The 21,926-nt window shown below is 42.5% G+C and overlaps 1 protein-coding gene and 1 long non-coding RNA gene across 4 annotated transcripts in view; one reads left to right on the top strand and one right to left on the bottom strand.

Annotated features, from left to right (window-relative positions):
* The first annotated feature begins 1,687 nt into the window (after positions 1-1,687).
* Positions 1,688-18,802, top strand: LOC133544573 (uncharacterized). Its single transcript, XR_009804672.1, has 5 exons — positions 1,688-1,853; positions 1,926-2,031; positions 12,930-12,985; positions 13,054-13,205; positions 17,471-18,802. It is a non-coding gene; the product is annotated as an uncharacterized LOC133544573 (long non-coding RNA).
* Positions 9,438-21,926, bottom strand: part of LOC133544572 (probable ribonuclease ZC3H12C) — a 41,641-nt gene continuing 29,152 nt past the window's right edge. For 2 of the 3 annotated variants that reach the window (XM_061890055.1, XM_061890054.1), the window contains 5 exons: positions 17,717-18,576; positions 17,505-17,644; positions 14,557-14,791; positions 12,601-12,707; positions 9,438-12,515 (listed from right to left, as the gene is read on the bottom strand). In XM_061890055.1, coding sequence (XP_061746039.1) covers positions 11,110-12,515; positions 12,601-12,707; positions 14,557-14,791; positions 17,505-17,644; positions 17,717-18,507 — 2,679 coding nt within the window. In that variant the 5' untranslated portion in view covers positions 18,508-18,576 and the 3' untranslated portion in view covers positions 9,438-11,109. Of the gene's footprint in view, positions 12,516-12,600; positions 12,708-14,556; positions 14,792-17,504; positions 17,645-17,716; positions 18,598-21,926 lie in introns of those variants that run through there. The other variant, XM_061890057.1, reaches the window with a different exon arrangement.

The following is a 21,926-nucleotide window of genomic DNA, read 5'->3' as shown; positions in this document are numbered from 1 at the left end:
TCCAGTCCTCATCAGCAAGTTGGTCCTGGACCACATCTTTGTGACGACTCAAGTCCTCATCAGCAAGTTGGTCCTGGACCACATCTTTGTGACGACTCAAGTCCTCATCAGCAAGTTGGTCCTGGACCACATCTTTGTGACGACCCAAGTCCTCATCAGCAAGTTGGTCCTGGACCACATCTTTGTGACGACTCAAGTCCTCATCAGCAAGTTGGTCCTGGACCACATCTTTGTGACGACTCAAGTCCTCATCAGCAAGTTGGTCCTGGACCACATCTTTGTGACGACTCAAGTCCTCATCAGCAAGTTGGTCCTGGACCACATCTTTGTGACGACCCAAGTCCTCATCAGCAAGTTGGTCCTGGACCACATCTTTGTGACGACTCAAGTCCTCATCAGCAAGTTGGTCCTGGACCACATCTTTGTGACGACTCAAGTCCTCATCAGCAAGTTGGTCCTGGACCACATCTTTGTGACGACTCAAGTCCTCATCAGCAAGTTGGTCCTGGACCACATCTTTGTGACGACTCAAGTCCTCATCAGCAAGTTGGTCCTGGACCACATCTTTGTGACGACTCAAGTCCTCATCAGCAAGTTGGTCCTGGACCACATCTTTGTGACGACTCAAGTCCTCATCAGCAAGTTGGTCCTGGACCACATCTTTGTGACGACCCAAGTCCTCATCAGCAAGTTGGTCCTGGACCACATCTTTGTGACGACCCAAGTCCTCATCAGCAAGTTGGTCCTGGACCACATCTTTGTGACGACTCAAGTCCTCATCAGCAAGTTGGTCCTGGACCACATCTTTGTGACGACTCAAGTCCTCATCAGCAAGTTGGTCCTGGACCACATCTTTGTGACGACTCAAGTCCTCATCAGCAAGTTGGTCCTGGACCACATCTTTGTGACGACTCAAGTCCTCATCAGCAAGTTGGTCCTGGACCACATCTTTGTGACGACTCAAGTCCTCATCAGCAAGTTGGTCCTGGACCACATCTTTGTGACGACTCAAGTCCTCATCAGCAAGTTGGTCCTGGACCACATCTTTGTGACGACCCAAGTCCTCATCAGCAAGTTGGTCCTGGACCACATCTTTGTGACGACCCAAGTCCTCATCAGCAAGTTGGTCCTGGACCACATCTTTGTGACGACTCAAGTCCTCATCAGCAAGTTGGTCCTGGACCACATCTTTGTGACGACTCAAGTCCTCATCAGCAAGTTGGTCCTGGACCACATCTTTGTGACGACTCAAGTCCTCATCAGCAAGTTGGTCCTGGACCACATCTTTGTGACGACCCAAGTCCTCATCAGCAAGTTGGTCCTGGACCACATCTTTGTGACGACTCAAGTCCTCATCAGCAAGTTGGTCCTGGACCACATCTTTGTGACGACTCAAGTCCTCATCAGCAAGTTGGTCCTGGACCACATCTTTGTGACGACCCAAGTCCTCATCAGCAAGTTGGTCCTGGACCACATCTTTGTGACGACCCAAGTCCTCATCAGCAAGTTGGTCCTGGACCACATCTTTGTGACGACTCAAGTCCTCATCAGCAAGTTGGTCCTGGACCACATCTTTGTGACGACTCAAGTCCTCATCAGCAAGTTGGTCCTGGACCACATCTTTGTGACGACTCAAGTCCTCATCAGCAAGTTGGTCCTGGACCACATCTTTGTGACGACTCAAGTCCTCATCAGCAAGTTGGTCCTGGACCACATCTTTGTGACGACTCAAGTCCTCATCAGCAAGTTGGTCCTGGACCACATCTTTGTTTGTGACAAACACAACATCTTGTTCTGCCAGACACCCAAAGTGGGAAACACGGAATGGAAGAAGGTCTTCATTGTTCTCAACGGTACGTCGAAGTCTGTTGACAGGTTTCTGTTACCTCAACTGATAGAACTTTTTGTGTTCTTGTTGTCGGCAGGAACCTACTCCAGTGTGGAGGAGATCCCGGAGAACCTGGTCCATGACCATGAGAAGAACGGCCTGCCCCGCCTCTCCTCCTTCAAACCACAAGAAGTTGCACTCAGGTAAGTCAGTCAGGTGGCATGCAACTAACAATAGTTGGAATAGTTGACTAATCTTAGACTATTGGACCTGTTTGATCACTAATCAGCTGATCAAAGACATCTGCTCACTGACTCGGGATTTTTCATTCAGTTTGATATATTTGAAGCCACAACCACATTCTCAGTTCAAATCCCACATCAGGGCAAAGAAAAACTCTAAGATCGCAGGGCAATCAGTGCAATAGACATCGAGTGGATCTAACATGATAGTGAGAGTCCAGTCCATAGTGGATCTAACATAATAGTGAGAGTCCAGTCCATAGTGGATCTAACATAATAGTGAGAGTCCAGTCCATAGTGGATCTAACATAATAGTGAGAGTCCAGTCCATAGTGGATCTAACATAATAGTGTGAGAGTCCAGTCCATAGTGGATCTAACATAATAGTGAGAGTCCAGTCCATAGTGGATCTAACATAATAGTGAGAGTCCAGTCCATAGTGGATCTAACATAATAGTGAGAGTCCAGTCCATAGTGGATCTAACATAATAGTGAGAGTCCAGTCCATAGTGGATCTAACATAATAGTGAGAGTCCAGTCCATAGTGGATCTAACATAATAGTGAGAGTCCAGTCCATAGTGGATCTAACATAATAGTGAGAGTCCAGTCCATAGTGGATCTAATATAATAGTGTGAGTCCAGTCCATAGTGGATCTAACATAATAGTGAGAGTCCAGTCCATAGTGGATCTAACATAATAGTGAGAGTCCAGTCCATAGTGGATCTAACATAATAGTGTGAGAGTCCAGTCCATAGTGGATCTAACATAATAGTGAGAGTCCAGTCCATAGTGGATCTAACATAATAGTGAGAGTCCAGTCCATAGTGGATCTAACATAATAGTGTGAGTCCAGTCCATAGTGGATCTAACATAATAGTGAGAGTCCAGTCCATAGTGGATCTAACATAATAGTGAGAGTCCAGTCCATAGTGGATCTAATATAATAGTGTGAGTCCAGTCCATAGTGGATCTAACATAATAGTGAGAGTCCAGTCCATAGTGGATCTAACATAATAGTGAGAGTCCAGTCCATAGTGGATCTAACATAATAGTGAGAGTCCAGTCCATAGTGGATCTAACATAATAGTGAGAGAGTCCAGTCCATAGTGGATCTAACATAATAGTGAGAGTCCAGTCCATAGTGGGTCTAACATAATAGTGAGAGTCCAGTCCATAGTGGATCTAACATAATAGTGTGAGAGTCCAGTCCATAGTGGATCTAACATAATAGTGAGAGTCCAGTCCATAGTGGATCTAACATAATAGCGTGAGAGTCCAGACCATAGTGGATCTAACATAATAGTGAGAGTCCAGTCCATAGTGGATCTAACATAATAGTGAGAGAGTCCAGTCCATAGTGGATCTAACATAATAGTGAGAGTCCAGTCCATAGTGGATCTAACATAATAGTGAGAGTCCAGTCCATAGTGGATCTAACATAATAGTGAGAGTCCAGTCCATAGTGGATCTAACATAATAGCGTGAGAGTCCAGACCATAGTGGATCTAACATAATAGTGAGAGTCCAGTCCATAGTGGATCTAACATAATAGTGAGAGTCCAGTCCATAGTGGATCTAACATAATAGCGTGAGAGTCCAGACCATAGTGGATCTAACATAATAGTGAGAGTCCAGTCCATAGTGGATCTAACATAATAGTGAGAGTCCAGTCCATAGTGGATCTAACATAATAGTGTGAGAGTCCAGTCCATAGTGGATCTAACATAATAGTGAGAGTCCAGTCCATAGTGGATCTAACATAATAGTGAGAGTCCAGTCCATAGTGGATCTAACATAATAGTGAGAGTCCAGTCCATAGTGGATCTAACATAACAGTGTGAGAGTCCAGTCCATAGTGGATCTAACATAATAGTGAGAGTCCAGTCCATAGTGGATCTAACATAATAGTGAGAGTCCAGTCCATAGTGGATCTAACATAATAGTGAGAGTCCAGTCCATAGTGGATCTAACATAATAGTGAGAGTCCAGTCCATAGTGGATCTAACATAATAGTGAGAGTCCAGTCCATAGTGGATCTAACATAATAGTGAGAGTCCAGTCCATAGTGGATCTAACATAATAGTGAGAGTCCAGTCCATAGTGGATCTAACATAATAGTGTGAGAGTCCAGTCCATAGTGGATCTAACATAATAGTGAGAGTCCAGTCCATAGTGGATCTAACATAATAGTGAGAGAGTCCAGTCCATAGTGGATCTAACATAATAGTGAGAGTACAGTCCATAGTGGATCTAACATAATAGTGAGAGTCCAGTCCATAGTGGATCTAACATAATAGTGAGAGTCCAGTCCATAGTGGATCTAACATAATAGTGAGAGTCCAGTCCATAGTGGATCTAACATAATAGTGAGAGTCCAGTCCATAGTGGATCTAACATAATAGTGAGAGTCCAGTCCATAGTGGATCTAACATAATAGTGAGAGTCCAGTCCATAGTGGATCTAACATAATAGTGAGAGTCCAGTCCATAGTGGATCTAACATAATAGTGAGAGTCCAGTCCATAGTGGAGCTAACATTAAAGTGAGAGTCCAGTCCATAGTGGATCTAACATAATAGTGAGAGTCCAGTCCATAGTGGATCTAACATAATAGTGAGAGTCCAGTCCATAGTGGATCTAACATAATAGTGAGAGTCCAGTCCATAGTGGATCTAACATAATAGTGAGAGTCCAGTCCATAGTGGATCTAACATAATAGTGAGAGTCCAGTCCATAGTGGATCTAACATAATAGTGTGAGAGTCCAGTCCATAGTGGATCTAACATAATAGTGAGAGTCCAGTCCATAGTGGATCTAACATAATAGTGAGAGAGTCCAGTCCATAGTGGATCTAACATAATAGTGAGAGTACAGTCCATAGTGGATCTAACATAATAGTGAGAGTCCAGTCCATAGTGGATCTAACATAATAGTGAGAGTCCAGTCCATAGTGGATCTAACATAATAGTGAGAGTCCAGTCCATAGTGGATCTAACATAATAGTGAGAGTCCAGTCCATAGTGGATCTAACATAATAGTGAGAGTCCAGTCCATAGTGGATCTAACATAATAGTGAGAGTCCAGTCCATAGTGGATCTAACATAATAGTGAGAGTCCAGTCCATAGTGGATCTAACATAATAGTGAGAGTCCAGTCCATAGTGGAGCTAACATTAAAGTGAGAGTCCAGTCCATAGTGGATCTAACATAATAGTGAGAGTCCAGTCCATAGTGGATCTAACATAATAGTGTGAGAGTCCTGACATTTTTGCAAATGTAAACAAAATAAAAAACAATACTTTGTTGATGCAACTTTATCAGCCTGAAGTCTTCTGACCAGGATCCCACTAACTTGACTTGGCACACCCATCTTAGGGCAGTTTTGCTGATTCCTCTTTTCAGCACCTCTTAAACTGCATCAGGTTGTTTGGGAATTGGAATGACTTTCTTTTGATGTCTGATTGTGGCAGCTCTGCCATTTTAGTGCTTTTAGATCTTCCAGCTGCCTTTAACACAGTCCACCACACAATTCTTTTAGAGCGGCCTGAGAGACTGTGTGGGTGTCAGGGGGACTGCGTCACAGTGGTTCACATCTTACCTGTCTGAGAGGTCCTTCTCTGTCAGGCTGGGGGACTCCACCCCTTCTTCTTCTGCCCCGCTTCACTGTGGTGTCCCCCAGGGATCTATTTTAGGCCCCATTCTCTTTTCCGTATACTTTCTCCCTCTTGGAGAGATTTGTAGGAAACATGGAGTGTTTTATCACTTTTATGCAGATGACTGACAAATGTATATGGTGATTTCAAAAGGCCACGCCCCCTGACACCCTTCTCAACTGTCTATGTGACGTCAAGGCTTAGTTAGCCCAGAATTTTTTAATAACGAATGAGGAAAAACGGAAATTGTAGTTTTTGTGGCGGCCCTCCCTGACTTGGGACTATTGCAACACGATGTGTGTCCCAAAGTCAGCAGCCTTGGCGTCACTATAGACAGCCATTTTAAACTAGACAAACAAGTCAATGGCGTTTTAAAATCCTGTTTTTATCACCTTCGCCTTTTAGTAAAGGTTAAACCGTTTTTATCTTTGAACCTTTTTGAAGAAGTGGTGCATGCTTTTATTTGAAGTGGCCTGGACTACTGCAGAGCACTTTATGCTGGCTTTAGCCTCAAAGCTCTCTATCTCAGACCTCATCCAAATTTACATTCCTGCGCGCACTCTGAGGTCCGAGAGCCAGTTCCAGCTGGTGGTGCCCAAGACCAGACTTAAGACCAGGGGAGACAGGACCTTCTCTGTGGTCGGCCCTAAGTTCTGGAACACTCTGACCCTCCATGTTCAAACTGCTTCCACAGTGGACTCTTTTAAGTCTCGTCTTAAGACCCACTTTTATTCTTTGGCTTTTAACACGACGTGAGTTGTGTGGTCCTCTGTCCTCTGTGTTTTTTATACACTAAGATTTCTATTTTACTCTTTTAATTGCTTTTACCCTTTAAAAAATGTTTTAATCTTGTTTTTAAACTTTGGAAACATTCTTGTTGTTTAAATGTGTTATTTAAATAAAGTGGATTGGATTGGGAATAGTTAGTTTTCATTCAGGGTGTTTCTGTGCTTTGCTGCATTCATCTTTCCTTCTATCCGGACTAGTCTCCCAGTTCCTGCTGCTGAAAAGCATCCCCACAGCATGATGCTGCCACCCACATGCTTCACTGTAGGGATGCTATTGGCCTGGTGGTGAGCACTACCTGCTTTCCTCAAACATGATGCCTGGCATTCACGCCAAAGGTTTCAATCTTTGTCTCATCAGACCAGAGAACTTTGTTTCTCATGGTCTAAGAGTCTTTCAGATGCATGTTGGGAAACATTTTACTAAGAAATGGCTTCTTTCTGGCCACTAACATACAGGCCTGATTGCTGGATTGCTGCAGAGATAGTTTTCCTTCTAGAAGGTTGTCCTCTTTCCACAGAGGAATGCTGTAGCTCTGACAGAGTGACCATGGTCTTGGTCACCTCCCGGACTAGACCAAGATGACAGAGTGACCATGGTCTTGGTCACCTCCCTGACTAGACTAAGATGATAGAGTGACCATGGTCTTGGTCACGTCCCTGACTAGACTAAGATGACAAAGTGACCATGGTCTTGGTCACCTCCCTGACTAGACTAAGATGACAGAGTGACCATGGTCTTGGTCACCTCCCTGACTAGACTAAGATGACAGAGTGACCATGGTCTTGGTCACCTCCCTGACTAGACTAAGATGACAGAGTGACCATGGTCTTGGTCACCTCCCTGACTAGACTAAGATGACAGAGTGACCATGGTCTTGGTCACCTCCCTGACTAGACTAAGATGACAAAGTGACCATGGTCTTGGTCACCTCCCTGACTAGACTAAAATGACAAAGTGACCATGGTCTTGGTCACCTCCCTGACTAGACTAAGATGACAGAGTGACCATGGTCTTGGTCACGTCCCGGACTAGACTAAGATGACAGAGTGACCATGGTCTTGGTCACCTCCCTGACTAGACTAAGATGACAAAGTGACCATGGTCTTGGTCACCTCCCTGACTAGACTAAGATGACAAAGTGACCATGGTCTTGGTCACCTCCCTGACTAGACTAAGATGACAGAGTGACCATGGTCTTGGTCACCTCCCTGACTAGACTAAGATGACAGAGTGACCATGGTCTTGGTCACCTCCCGGACTGGACTAAGATGAAAGCAGCAATGTACAGAGACATCCTGGATTTTTTTTTGGGAACAAATTTGCAAAAATGTCAACATTTCAGTTTTATTGTGTGAAAAAAGCTGCTGAGTGAACTTTAACAACAAACAAAATGAACTTCTTTGACTAACAAAAGGCTGAAATGAAACAAAAAGTGAACAATTTAAAGGACTTGAATACTTCTCACACCCACTCTCATTTTTATGACAAATATATTGAAATCATCTTTTTCATTCGAGAATCAATTCTGAGTCAAACTGTCATCCAAAGTATTGTGATGGAAACATGAGGTCCAAGAGTCAGAACCACAACAAAATAACTCAGCAGATTGGAATTCTTCATCGTATTCTTTAATGAACAATCACAGTTACAGTAGTAAAAAAAAATCATTATTAGAGTTGTCGGAGTGAACTTTCAAAACTGCGATACGGCCTGGGCGATACGGCCTGGGCGATACAGCCTAAAAATAAAATCACCAATTTTTTCACCAAAAGTTAGATCCACCATCTTTTACAATTGTTTTGACTACTTTCAAAAGCAGGGGTCGGCAACCCGCGGCTCTAGAGCCACATGCGGCTCTTTGGCGCCGCCCTAGTGGCTCTCTGGAGCTTTTTCAAAAATGTATGAAAAATGGAAAAAGATAAGGAGAAAAAAATACAAAAAAATATATTTTTTTGCTTTAATATGGTTTCTGTAGGAGGACAAACATGACACAAACCTCCCTAATTGTTATAAAGCACACTGTTTATATTAAACATGCTTCACTGATTCAAGTATTTGACAAGCGTCGTTTTGTCCTACTAATTTTGGCGGTCCTTGAACTCCCCGTAGTTTGTTTACATGTAGACCTTTCTCCAACTTTCTAGGACGTGTTTCAAGCCACTTCTTTTTCTGTCTTATTTTGTCCAACAAACTTATAATGTTGTCCATGAATGCACAAAGGTTAGTTTTGTTGATGTTATTTTTGTTGTGTGGAGTCATAATCAGACATATTTGGTCACTGCATCTGTCTGGAGCCGCAAATAATTAAAAGCCATATTACATACAGATAGTGTGTCACGAGATATAAATGTAATTAAGAGGACTTAAAGGAAACTAGATGAGCTCAAATATATCTACAAATGAGGCATAATGATGCAATACAGCTAGCCTAAATAGCATGTTAGCATGGATTAGCTTGCAGTGACCAAATATGTCTGATTAGCACTCCACATAAGTCAATAACATCAACAAAACTCACCTTTCTGCATTCATGCACAACGTTTAAAGTTTGTAGGACAAAATGAGACAGAAAAAGAAGTGGCATAAAACACGTCTTAGAAAGTCAGAGAAAGTTCTACATGTAAACAAACTACGGTGAGTTCAAGGACCGCCAAAATTAGTAGGACAAAACGGCACTCGCCAAATACTCGAATCAGTGAAGCATGTTTAATATAAACAGTGTGCTTTATAACAATTAGGGAGGTTTGTGTCATGTTTGTCCTCCTAAAGAAACCAAATTAAATCAAAAAATTGTTTCTTTTTTGTATTTTTCCCCCTTAACTTTTTCCATTTTTCATACATTTAAAAAAAAAAAAGCTCCAGAGAGCCACTAGGGCGGGTTGCCGGCCCCTGTTGTAAAGGAACAAATAAATACAAATGACAGAGATCATTCAAAAACAAGTTTTGCTTTTATTCGATCAAAATGAATAGTTTAGAATGACACTGCATCTTAGCAAACAGTTTGTTTTTTAATAAAGTGGGTTCTTTTTACAACTGATATGAATTGGACTTTGTAGAAAATATTTTTCACAAACCTAAACAGATAAAATGAGGTATTATAAAAAATTCTGGCATATTTACTGTAATGCTTTGCTGATTAATATGCATTGTTATTGAACATACAGCTTCCCATAGGAGGCAAAACTTCTGTATTGAATGAAATAATTAGGTAAATACATCATTGCATAAATTAACTTTCAACATTTGAGATTGATAAATTACAAATTCAAATCTTCTGTCTTGAATGAAATACTTGTTAAAATAAAATGTAGCATCGGGAGGTCTCTATAATGTTAATGAGTGGATAAAGTTTTCCATGATGTCCTTGTTTCCAGCACAGAAGCTGCAGTTTAACGGGAGAGTTTCTTTATGTTCTTGTTTGCATTTCCCGCACTCGGCTGGATACTTCCCTTTCAGATGCTATCATCTCTTTTTGAAAGCGTATTTTTTAAACAAACTTTGCAGCGTGCAGTCATTTGTTCCACACCTGTTGGCGCAAATCTAAACCACAGATGACACTTTGATTTTCTTTGAAACAAACGTCTTGCTCTTGTTTGCCTTAGCATTAGCCGTGTTTTGCTAGCTTCTGGGGACAAACAAATGTGCCGGAGAAAGAAGACAAAAAAAAATCGATTTGAGTTTTTTTCAAACGCAACAGCAGACTCAAATGTATGGCTAACGTCGCCCAGACCTAGCTGCGATACACGCGTGCAATAAAATAAAAAGGCGCAGAAACATGCACAACGTTTAGCTGAACATAGTTCAGAGTATTGGATGTGTCGTAAGCACGATGCCAGAGTAGTGGCATTACTTTGGGCCCACGCTGGCGGCCCACGCTGACACACGGTGCCAGCAGGCGCCAGCGAAGACGCTTCTTTGTTACACACATTTTTTGGGAGGGATTAGCTTCTTTTCCGCAGCGTCTCATCCAGCACGCTGCAGGAAAAGCAGCTTCATGTCGCTTGCTTGATAATCAAAACGTCCCCTCGGCAGAGACGCCGCAGAAAAGAAACCTCCGACCCAAACGCCCAAGGCAGTTCTCCTCCCTCCACAAAGTAGAGCCACAACTGCAAATAGCTCATGACCTGGAACTTGAGTACATGGAGGGTGTGGCTGGCAAACATGGAGTGAGAAGTCAACTTACTGTATGACGTCAGCCACTCACTTCCTGATACAATTTGTATCAACTGGGGCTCATGGTGGATCGGTCTGGAAGGCGCTACAGCCCAGAGCAATTAAATATATTTACACTACGTCCAGGGAGACATTCCGTCTGTAGCACATTGCAGCCGACCCAACAGAAACAAGTGTGTGTATGTGTGTAAGTATGTACAGTATACAGTGTACAGTATGTAGATAGCCTGCTGACAACCAATGTCCAGGACGCCGGTTTGTCTGCAGGCTACAAAGAGAAGAGATGTCCCTTACTAAAACTAAGGTACACACCACAAGGTAGCCCATCTCCACGGCGACTATTCGGGCCAAAGAGATGTCATCGGTGGACAAAAGAGCTCGACAAGAAAGACACAATTTGAACAGGCAGACAAAACGGCCACACCTTAGTAGCCCGCCTGAGCTTTCTCCGCCAAGATTGCGGCGGCAAGCTGCTGTGGGTCCGTGACGTGGGGGTTCCTCGCCATCACCCGGCTCACCAGCTCCGAGGGGAAGATGTTGCACAGGTTGGTGTACGCTTTCTCCCTGGCGTCCCCGTGGCGTCCGTGTGCGGGCGACTCGGGGTGTGGCGATGGTGCGAGGTGGGGCGGGTGACTTAAATAGTGCACGGGATGAGACGAGGGCGGTGGCGTGTAGCCGTCTTGTGCCCAGTGAGGTGAGTGCCATGACGCCGGCAAGCTCTGATAGGCCCCCGGCGCATACCGAGGTGGCGGCGGCGGCGGCTCGCCGTAATACGCATCCCAGGTGGGCAGAGTCTTCAGATGGTGGGATGCGTAGGGATGCTGGTACAGGTGAGAGTCAGAAGCACTCCCCGCCCGGGTGGGGTCCAGGCAACGGGCGAGGGGCGAGCCGGGAGGGTTGGGAGGCGTCACTGTGCGGTAGTCGCCCGGGCAGCTGGAGCGTGCGGCGAGCGGCTGGTGCTGGAAATGAAGCGGTAACGGGTAGAGTGGCCGCTTTGGTCCAGCGTCGGACGCCTGCTCGTGAGTCCAGCCTTGACCGCGTGCTGCCCCGCTGTGGTAGCTGTGGGCGTTGGTCACGTGACCCTGTGGGACATTTGCGTATTCGCTTAGATGAAAGCTGCACAGTTCGTGGCTCGATGCGGTCTGGCGGAAATAGGAGCGGCCATGGGGACTGGCGTAATGGCCGCCGTCGTCCGCCAAAGCGTCCTGGTGGCAGGTGGGACACGGCCGCTCGCCGTACGAGTCGCAACTGCTGCCACAACTTGTGCTGCTTTCGCTGCCGCATTCCGAGCCGGCAGAGCCCATGGAGCCCAAACGCAGGTCGCCGTCCGTGGGGAAGCGGGCTTCCGGGCTGCGTCTGGACGAGATACGCAGGCCGCTGTACGCCCGCGCCACCGAGTAGTAGTTGAGGTCTGGGGACTCGCAGTGGGGGTAAAGGTCATGACTGGGGGCCGGGGCCACACAGTGAGGAGTGCTTGCTCGGGACTGTTCATCCTGGCCTCCTGGAGCTGGTGAGGCGCTCGCAGTACCGCCAGCGCACGCGTTGTTCTTCTGACTATCCGTCCTCCCCTTGGCGGACAACTTGTCCTCCGCCTCGCTGTACGACAGAGCTCGCACGCCAGGGTCCGACTGCCGCTTTGCCACGCCTTTCCTGGCCTCCATGCTAGCAGCCGGCACGCTGTGGCTCTTCACTAAGCCCGTATCGCCCTGGTTCTTGGTGGACACGCACGTCTTGGCACTGGCTCGCAACTCGTCCGCCACGGCGCGCTGCGGCTGAGCGCCTCTCTCGGGGTGGTAGTACTTACACTTGTGTCCGTATGTGCACTTTTTACCTGGACATGCAAAGAAAAACTTCCATGGGCCATCTTGGTAAATGATAGTATTTACTCTCCTAAGTACGTGAAGGCGTCTTCTCACCGTACGGACAAGGCTGCTTCTTCTGCTCCGGCACCACCGCTCTTTTCCGCAAGAAATTGTCCAAGCTGGGACCGTGGCGCCCCAGGGGGTCGTCTGGGGGCATGAATCTGAGGGGCAGGCGGGGGCGTTACAACAACAAATAGAACAGTTTTATTCAACTGTAATAAAAGTGTTTATAAAATGATATATTGAGTGGAACGTCCACTTACAAACTCTTCATTCTACCAACTTTTCCATTTACGACCAACAGCGCAAATAAATATTTACTTTGGTGTAGGAACTTTGTCTACGTGTACGAAAATATCGCCCACCCCTTGTGTGTCTTGCAGCGCGGACATTTTCTGCACGGCAACACAGTCCTTCTGCTCGGGTTCATCAAGCTAAGGTGATCACTGCTTATTTTATCAAACACTTCTGCTGCTAATTACTCTGACACTTTCTGTCTTTTTACAGCATTTTTCTGGCTATGCTGACCGACTACAAGTCCATGAAAAGCAAAGGACCTGAAATGTGTGGTTTGAAACGTTCAGGACATATCCACAGCGTTGTCGACACTTCCTCCCTCCTCCGCCTTTCTTCTGCTGCACACAACATTAACCAACAAGGTAAAGTGGATTTTAGTTTTTATTCCTGATTATTGTAGCAACGTTGCTGTTAAAGTAAAGGAGTTTCTAACTGCACCACGGGGCTAGTCTGTGTGTGTGTGTGTGTGTGTGTGTGTGTGTGTGTGAGTGTTGGCAGGGCGGCTGAAGACGAGGACAGTACAGTTTGTTGTTGTTTTGCCTTTGTTAATAAATAGAAAGTTTATCCATTACATCCTTATATTTGTTAGATATACAGGACTGTATAGTAGTGACGTGCTGGACCACTGATAATCTGTCCAATCCAATACACATTCAAATTCAAGCTAGTAGCAAAATTCTAATTTGACCATATATATATATGTATATATATATATTGTACTTTTGATGGAATAATTTTTTTAAAAACTAAATGAAGAGCTGTCTTTGAGAGGCAATACTTGTGTGATGAACACATTTATTCTGTTTACAAAATTGGAGTATTGCACATTGCAGTCAAATAAATAATCATCTCCAACATTGAAATAGTTAGAAGTGCAAACTTAAAACTTCTGCCTTAAATAAAATATAAGTGTAAATAAAGATGCAATCTTGTAGATAGAATGCAAATAAATGATTAGGTCAAATATTGAGAGGATTAGAGTGGATTAAGAGGCTTTCATTCCAACATCTTGGAGTTGTGCAGAGCGACTGCTTGAGTGAAGTTTCTCCACTCTGCTTCTTTCTCATCATACATTGCATCTTGTGTCGATGATTCCACCACAATTTGTAGCGGGAGTTGTTTTGTTGTTGCGCTATTGTTCGCTTCGTGAAAAGTTAAGTTTCCCGCCCTCTGCTCGATGCTTCGTTTTCAGATGCTAGAGTAAGTTTGTTGTGCTGTTGCCTTTTTTCAACAAAGTTTGCAGCGTGCAGTCACTTGTTCCACACCTGTTGCTGCAAAACCAAACTACTGACAACGGTTTTATTTTTTAGAACACAAGCCTCGCTCTCCTTTGCGTTAGCATTAGCCATGTTTTGATAGCTGTGTGAATCTAAGGAGGATGAAAGCCAAGGAAGTTCCTGGGGTCAAAATGGATGCCGGAAAAAGAGGAGAAAAAAACCCATAACATTTCTTATATTTGACATCATCTGCAACAAAAACCTAGCTGCAATCAATATTCATGTTTACATTGTTTCTTGGAGGGACATTTGCTTCAGTATACAAACTTTTCTATTTAAGAACCCTGTAAGTTTGTAAATGGACATTTCACTGTCTATGAAAGAGTATGATATATGTTGTTGATGTAAACAGCACACACTAATGTGCCGCGGCGCAGTGGTTTAGCATCAATGGTTTAGTGACGGCGAATGAGCGCCCAGGCCCCCGCTGACCTACTTGTCATTGACAAAGGAGTACATGAGCAGTCGCTCGTCGATGAACTTCTTCCACTCGGGTTTCTCGTTGGCGAGGTCCCTGTAGTTGTCGTTGGATACGATGATGCCGTCCGACTCGTAAGCGAGCTTGACGATGAAGCGGTCGTCGTAACAGACCACGCGCCGACCTTGGACGCGGCGCGATGGCGTGAACACGAGGATCTTTTCCTTTTCCAGCCGCCGCAAGATCTCCTGATCTGTGAACGGAGGTGACGGCATTGACACGATTACATCGATATCAGCGGTTGTCCACCTGTCCCAAGCAGGCTTATTTAGCTCAGGATGTGTTTACTGACGGCAGATCTCTGAAATAACTGCCCTCTACTTGTGCACATCTTTGTTTTCATATTCAGTTATTTTCCTTTATTTAATCAGGTAAAAAGTGATTGAGATTAAAATGAGTGACTTGGCAAAAAGAAGTAAAAGTAAAATGACTTACAATGCAAACATAAAAAGGATAAGAAATTAAATGTTTCAATTAAAACAATTTGAAAACAAGACTTGGCCCAATAAAGTATTTACTCCATCCTTTTAAAATGGACTGAAGTTCCCCCAAAGTGTTGAGTTCAGGTAGCCTCAGATCCTGTTGGAATTAACTCCATGACTAGGGGTGTGGGGAAAATCGATTCGAATTTGAATAACGATTCTCACGTTGTGCGATTCAGAATCGATTCTCATTTTTAAAAACTTGATTTAATTTTTTTTTTTTTATCAATCCAACAAAGCACTACACAGCAATACCATAACAATGCAATCCAAGTCCAAAACCAAAGCTTAGCCAGCAACACTCAGAACTGCAATAAACAGAGCAATTGAGAGGAGACACAAACACCACACAGAACAAAACAAAAGTAGTGAAACAAAAATGAATATTATCAACAACAGTATCAATATTAGTTATAATTTCAGCATAGCAGTGATTAAAAATCCCTCATTGACATTATCATTAGACATTTATAAAAATAATAAAAAGAACAATAGTGTCACAGTGGCTTACACTTGCATGGCATCTCATAAGCTGGACAACACACTGTGTCCAATGTTTGCACAAAGATAAAATAAGTCATATTTTTGGTTCCTTTAATAGTTCAAACAAATTTACATTATTGCAATCAGTGGATAAAACATTGTCCTTTACAATTATAAAAGCTTTTTAAAAAAACAAATCTCCTACTCTGCTAGCATGTGAGCAGACTGGGGTAGATCCTGCTGAAATCTATGTATTGAAGGAATACACGTGTTTTGATGTGTGATTTAAAGGACAAGTTTCCAGCCACAACAATTCCAAAGTACCGTATTTTCCACACTATAAGGCGCACCTAAAAACCTCAAATTTTCTCAAAAGCTGACCGTGTGTCTTATAATCCGGTGCACCTTATATATGGACCAATATTGAGCCACAACAGGTCTCCCAACTAAGGTAAGCAGCTGCAGACTTCATTTTCCCTGTAGAAGAAGAAGTGCGCGGTGCATGCTGGGATATATGACTGCAGGAGGCGTGCTGTTTCTGTGTGTTTATGTCTGGACCCCAAAATGTCTCCTATTAAGAGACACGCTTAGGACGCAGAGTTTAAAGTCAAGTTTAAAGTCAAGGCCATCAGTCACACAGTAGAAGACAGGAATAGAACAGCAGCGAGAGAATTGAACATTAACAGCAGCGACACTGACTACTTTAATGACGACTTCCACCAGACAGAGACAGACTTTTTTTATCCGCCCAACTGTTTGATTCCAACACTGAAGAAGAAGAATTTGAGGGATTTGTGGATGAGGAATAACTTAATAAAGTGAGCTTTACATGTTTATTTAGTGTGTTGTGTGACATGATCCTTTGAGCAACCTTGACTTATTGATATATTGTTGCTTTGCACTATTTCCAGTGTTACTATATTGTGATTGCACTAACCTTTGATTTACTGTAACAGTATCAGACTGTTTTTTACCTGTTCATTGAATCGGGGAAAATAATAAAACAGCTGTTTATTCATTTTGGGAATGAACAGAGTTGTCAGAACGCTGGTTTGTAATCTATTAATAAAGTTTGACTGACCTGACTGTTTTGTTGACATTCCCTTTAGCACAGCGCCATCTAAAGGATGCATAACGTAACCCCAGCCTCTACTGTAGCATCTATTCTATGCACCTTATAATGCGGTGCGCCTTATATATCAACAAAGTTTTAAAATAGGCCATTCATTGAAGGTGCGCTTTAGAGTGCGGAAAATACGGTACTTAAATGTGTAGACCATTTTAAGTCCAACCCTATGAGAAGTAAATATGTTTGGAATGTTGAGTGGCAGTTGAAAAGAACATCAGACATTTAGCAGAAGTCTGGTGTCAGCAAAGCAGACTGCAGGTTGTCCAGTAGAACACAGTTTGCTTTGTACTTTATTCTAACAGCTTCTGCAGTCATTTGTATGTCTTAACTATGACAATAAAGCTTTCATACTCGTGCAAATCTGTATTTCAGTTGCTAACAATCCTAAAGAAAAGTAAATATTTGGGGATATTTGGCTGTTTGCTGTGGAAATATTCAGGCCACGACTGTGCTGCTGTGCTCATTTTCTAAGTGACGGTGAGAGAGTGTGAAGGCTGCTTGGTGATAATGATGAAGTTATTAATACTACAACTCATGTCGACATAAACTCATGGATTTTTAAAAGAAATAAGCCTTTTGGCTTGCAAATGTAAAGTCAACAAAACCGCCGTATGACAGCATTGACTAAAGCAGGCACTTTTGTTTAGCAATAAGGAGGACACAATTGGAGAACATTTCCAAGTCAACTCCCATTGAGGCACTTACTGTACATACAGTAGCTTTGGGGATTTTAGATGCATGCAAATATAATCCAATACTTGTTTTTTTTTTTTTGTAGATGTGTGGTCCGGACGCTTGTAGTCTGAACTGACCTGTTATCGGGGCATCTGGCCGGGACTGCTCCTTTCTCCACGCCGGAACAAAAACTGTAACATCATGGTGGCCACGTTCTAAAAACCAGTCAACAGCCAGTTGGATGCCTTGGCAGGAGAACACCTCCTTGTTGCCGTGGCTACAGGACAGAAAGATCATTCCAGTATTATGGTGGTGTGACCACAACAGTACAAACTATCAGCCTGCTCACCTCATGGCTACGTTACTACCGTCCACAACGATGGGGCGCAGGTTCTCCTGGTCGCAAAGAGACTCTGGCGGACACGGCGAGTCCAGTCGCTGACTTGTCTGCATATCGGAGGAACTGTAAGAGGAACAGGACGACAAAGATGTTGAGGTGGAGGCCGACGACCCGACTGGTTGCTCGCCATCTGAAGGGCCTCGTTTGACCAGCTCCCCGAGTATGTCATTGATGAGAGTGTGCGGCCCCAGCTTGGACAGGACCAGCCGCACCGTCTCCTCCGAGTAGCCCAGCTTCAGCGCAAAATCCAGTTTGGCTCGATACTCCTTGTCCGCAGCAGTAGGGGGGGGGGCAGGTTCGGATGCGGAGGGGTTGGACTGGGACTCAGGTGCATGCTGGAGTTGAGGGATCTTGAGATCTTGCTGGAGCTCTGACAGTTGAAGTGGGGTCGGTGGCTCGGGAGGACCTTCGGTGCCCAAGTCCACACACTGTGTGCGACACAGCGGCTGGTGGAGGCTCTTACCGTGTGTCCAGCAGCTCTGGCCCTCGTTTGGGTTGAGGGGGCCAGTCAGCGCAGGACCAAAAGACACCTGTGGCCCACCCTCTGTCTCAGAACTTTCCTGGGGGGTAGAGGTGGTGCTGAGGTGGATGTCCTCCTGCTCCTCCATGGCAGGAGGAGGCCCGTCGGTGATGCCAGCCTGCCGCTCAGCACCTACGACATGGAGATACTCAAGCCCCAGGTCCAGGTCCAGGTCCAGGATAAGTCCTGCTTCTGCCTCCTCATGATTCTTCTGGCCCATGGAGCTGTCTCAGACATCCGTCACGCCGGGCCGACCGCAGCCGTCTCACAAAGCTGGACTCAGCTGTGCCTAAAGAAGAAGTGATAGATGAGGTCCAACTAGGAATAGAACGACTTTTTATTCCAATGAAAAGTCTACAACAAATCAAATGTGTTGTTATTATTATTATTATTGTTATTATTATTATGCTGGGGCATTGTGGCGTCCTACTTTTTAAACGGTCCTTGACAACACCGTAAAAACAGCAGGGTTGCATATTCCCCGAGGAATAAACGATCACGATGTTGTAAGAAGATAGCTTGTCCACGACTGAATGTCTTACTTGTTTTGACAACAATGTGTTTACATAAGTACATCCTTGTTTTGACAACAATGTGTTTACATAAGTACATCCTTGTTTTGACAACAATGTGTTTAGATAAGTACATCCTTGTTTTGACAACAATGTGTTTACATAAGTACATCCTTGTTTTGACAACAATGTGTTTACATAAGTACATCCTTGTTTTGACAACAATGTGTTAACATAAGTACATCCTTGTTTTGACAACAATGTGTTTACATAAACACATCGTTGTTTTGACAACAATGTGTTTACATAAGTACATCCTTGTTTTGACAACAATGTGTTTACATAAGTACATCCTTGTTTTGACAACAATGTGTTTACATAAGTACATCCTTGTTTTGACAACAATGTGTTAACATAAGTACATCCTTGTTTTGACAACGATGTGTTTACATAAGTACATCCTTGTTTTGACAATGTGTTTACATAAGTACATCCTTGTTTTGACAATGTGTTTACATAAGTACATCCTTGTTTTGACAACAATGTGTTTACATAAGTACATCCTTGTTTTGACAACGATGTGTTTACATAAGTACATCCTTGTTTTGACAACAATGTGTTTACATAAGTACATCCTTGTTTTGACAACAATGTGTTTACATAAGTACATCGTTGTTTTGACAGCAATGTGTTTACATAAGTACATCGTTGTTTTGACAACAATGTGTTTACATAAGTACATCCTTGTTTTGACAACAATGTGTTTACATAAGTACATCGTTGTTTTGACAGCAATGTGTTTACATAAGTACATCGTTGTTTTGACAGCAATGTGTTTACATAAGTACATCCTTGTTTTGACAACAATGTGTTTACATAAGTACATCCTTGTTTTGACAACGATGTGTTTGCATAAGTACATCCTTGTTTTGACAACAATGTGTTTACATAAGTACATCCTTGTTTTGACAACAATGTGTTTACATAAGTACATCGTTGTTTTGACAGCAATGTGTTTACATAAGTACATCGTTGTTTTGACAACAATGTGTTTACATAAGTACATCCTTGTTTTGACAACAATGTGTTTACATAAGTACATCGTTGTTTTGACAGCAATGTGTTTACATAAGTACATCCTTGTTTTGACAACAATGTGTTTACATAAGTACATCCTTGTTTTGACAACAATGTGTTTACATAAGTACATCCTTGTTTTGACAACAATGTGTTTACATAAGTACATCCTTGTTTTGACAACAATGTGTTTACATAAACAGATCGTTGTTTTGACAACAATGTGTTTACATAAGTACATCCTTGTTTTGACAACAATGTGTTTACATAAGTACATCCTTGTTTTGACAACAATGTGATTACATAAGTACATCCTTGTTTTGCCAACAATGTGTTTACATAAGTACATCGTTGTTTTGACAACAATGTGTTTACATAAGTACATCCTTGTTTTGACAACAATGTGTTTACATAAGTACATCCTTGTTTTGACAACAATGTGTTTACATAAGTACATCCTTGTTTTGACAACAATGTGTTTACATAAGTACATCCTTGTTTTGACAACAATGTGTTTACATAAGTACATCCTTGTTTTGACAACAATGTGTTTACATAAGTACATCCTTGTTTTGACAACAATGTGTTTACATAAGTACATCCTTGTTTTGACAACAATGTGTTTACATAAACACATCGTTGTTTTGACAACAATGTGTTTACATAAGTACATCGTTTTGACAACAATGTGTTTACATAAGTACATCCTTGTTTTGACAACAATGTGTTTACATAAGTACATCCTTGTTTTGACAACAATGTGTTTACATAAGTACATCCTTGTTTTGACAACAATGTGTTTACATAAGTACATCCTTGTTTTGACAACAATGTGTTTACATAAGTACATCCTTGTTTTGACAACAATGTGTTTACATAAGTACATCCTTGTTTTGACAACAATGTGTTTACATAAGTACATCCTTGTTTTGACAACAATGTGTTTACATAAGTACATCCTTGTTTTGACAACAATGTGTTTACATAAGTACATCCTTGTTTTGACAACAATGTGTTTACATAAACACATCGTTGTTTTGACAACAATGTGTTTACATAAGTACATCCTTGTTTTGACAACAATGTGTTTACATAAGTACATCCTTGTTTTGACAACAATGTGTTTACATAAGTACATCCTTGTTTTGACAACAATGTGTTAACATAAGTACATCCTTGTTTTGACAACGATGTGTTTACATAAGTACATCCTTGTTTTGACAATGTGTTTACATAAGTACATCCTTGTTTTGACAATGTGTTTACATAAGTACATCCTTGTTTTGACAACAATGTGTTTACATAAGTACATCCTTGTTTTGACAACGATGTGTTTACATAAGTACATCCTTGTTTTGACAACAATGTGTTTACATAAGTACATCCTTGTTTTGACAACAATGTGTTTACATAAGTACATCGTTGTTTTGACAGCAATGTGTTTACATAAGTACATCGTTGTTTTGACAACAATGTGTTTACATAAGTACATCCTTGTTTTGACAACAATGTGTTTACATAAGTACATCGTTGTTTTGACAGCAATGTGTTTACATAAGTACATCGTTGTTTTGACAGCAATGTGTTTACATAAGTACATCCTTGTTTTGACAACAATGTGTTTACATAAGTACATCCTTGTTTTGACAACGATGTGTTTGCATAAGTACATCCTTGTTTTGACAACAATGTGTTTACATAAGTACATCCTTGTTTTGACAACAATGTGTTTACATAAGTACATCGTTGTTTTGACAGCAATGTGTTTACATAAGTACATCGTTGTTTTGACAACAATGTGTTTACATAAGTACATCCTTGTTTTGACAACAATGTGTTTACATAAGTACATCGTTGTTTTGACAGCAATGTGTTTACATAAGTACATCCTTGTTTTGACAACAATGTGTTTACATAAGTACATCCTTGTTTTGACAACAATGTGTTTACATAAGTACATCCTTGTTTTGACAACAATGTGTTTACATAAGTACATCCTTGTTTTGACAACAATGTGTTTACATAAACAGATCGTTGTTTTGACAACAAT

This window comes from Nerophis ophidion, linkage group LG27 (assembly GCF_033978795.1).
Source record: "Nerophis ophidion isolate RoL-2023_Sa linkage group LG27, RoL_Noph_v1.0, whole genome shotgun sequence".
Taxonomy (NCBI): domain Eukaryota; kingdom Metazoa; phylum Chordata; class Actinopteri; order Syngnathiformes; family Syngnathidae; genus Nerophis; species Nerophis ophidion.
The sequence above is the reverse complement of the archived record's forward strand: the minus strand, read 5'-3'. Positions and strand labels throughout refer to the sequence as shown.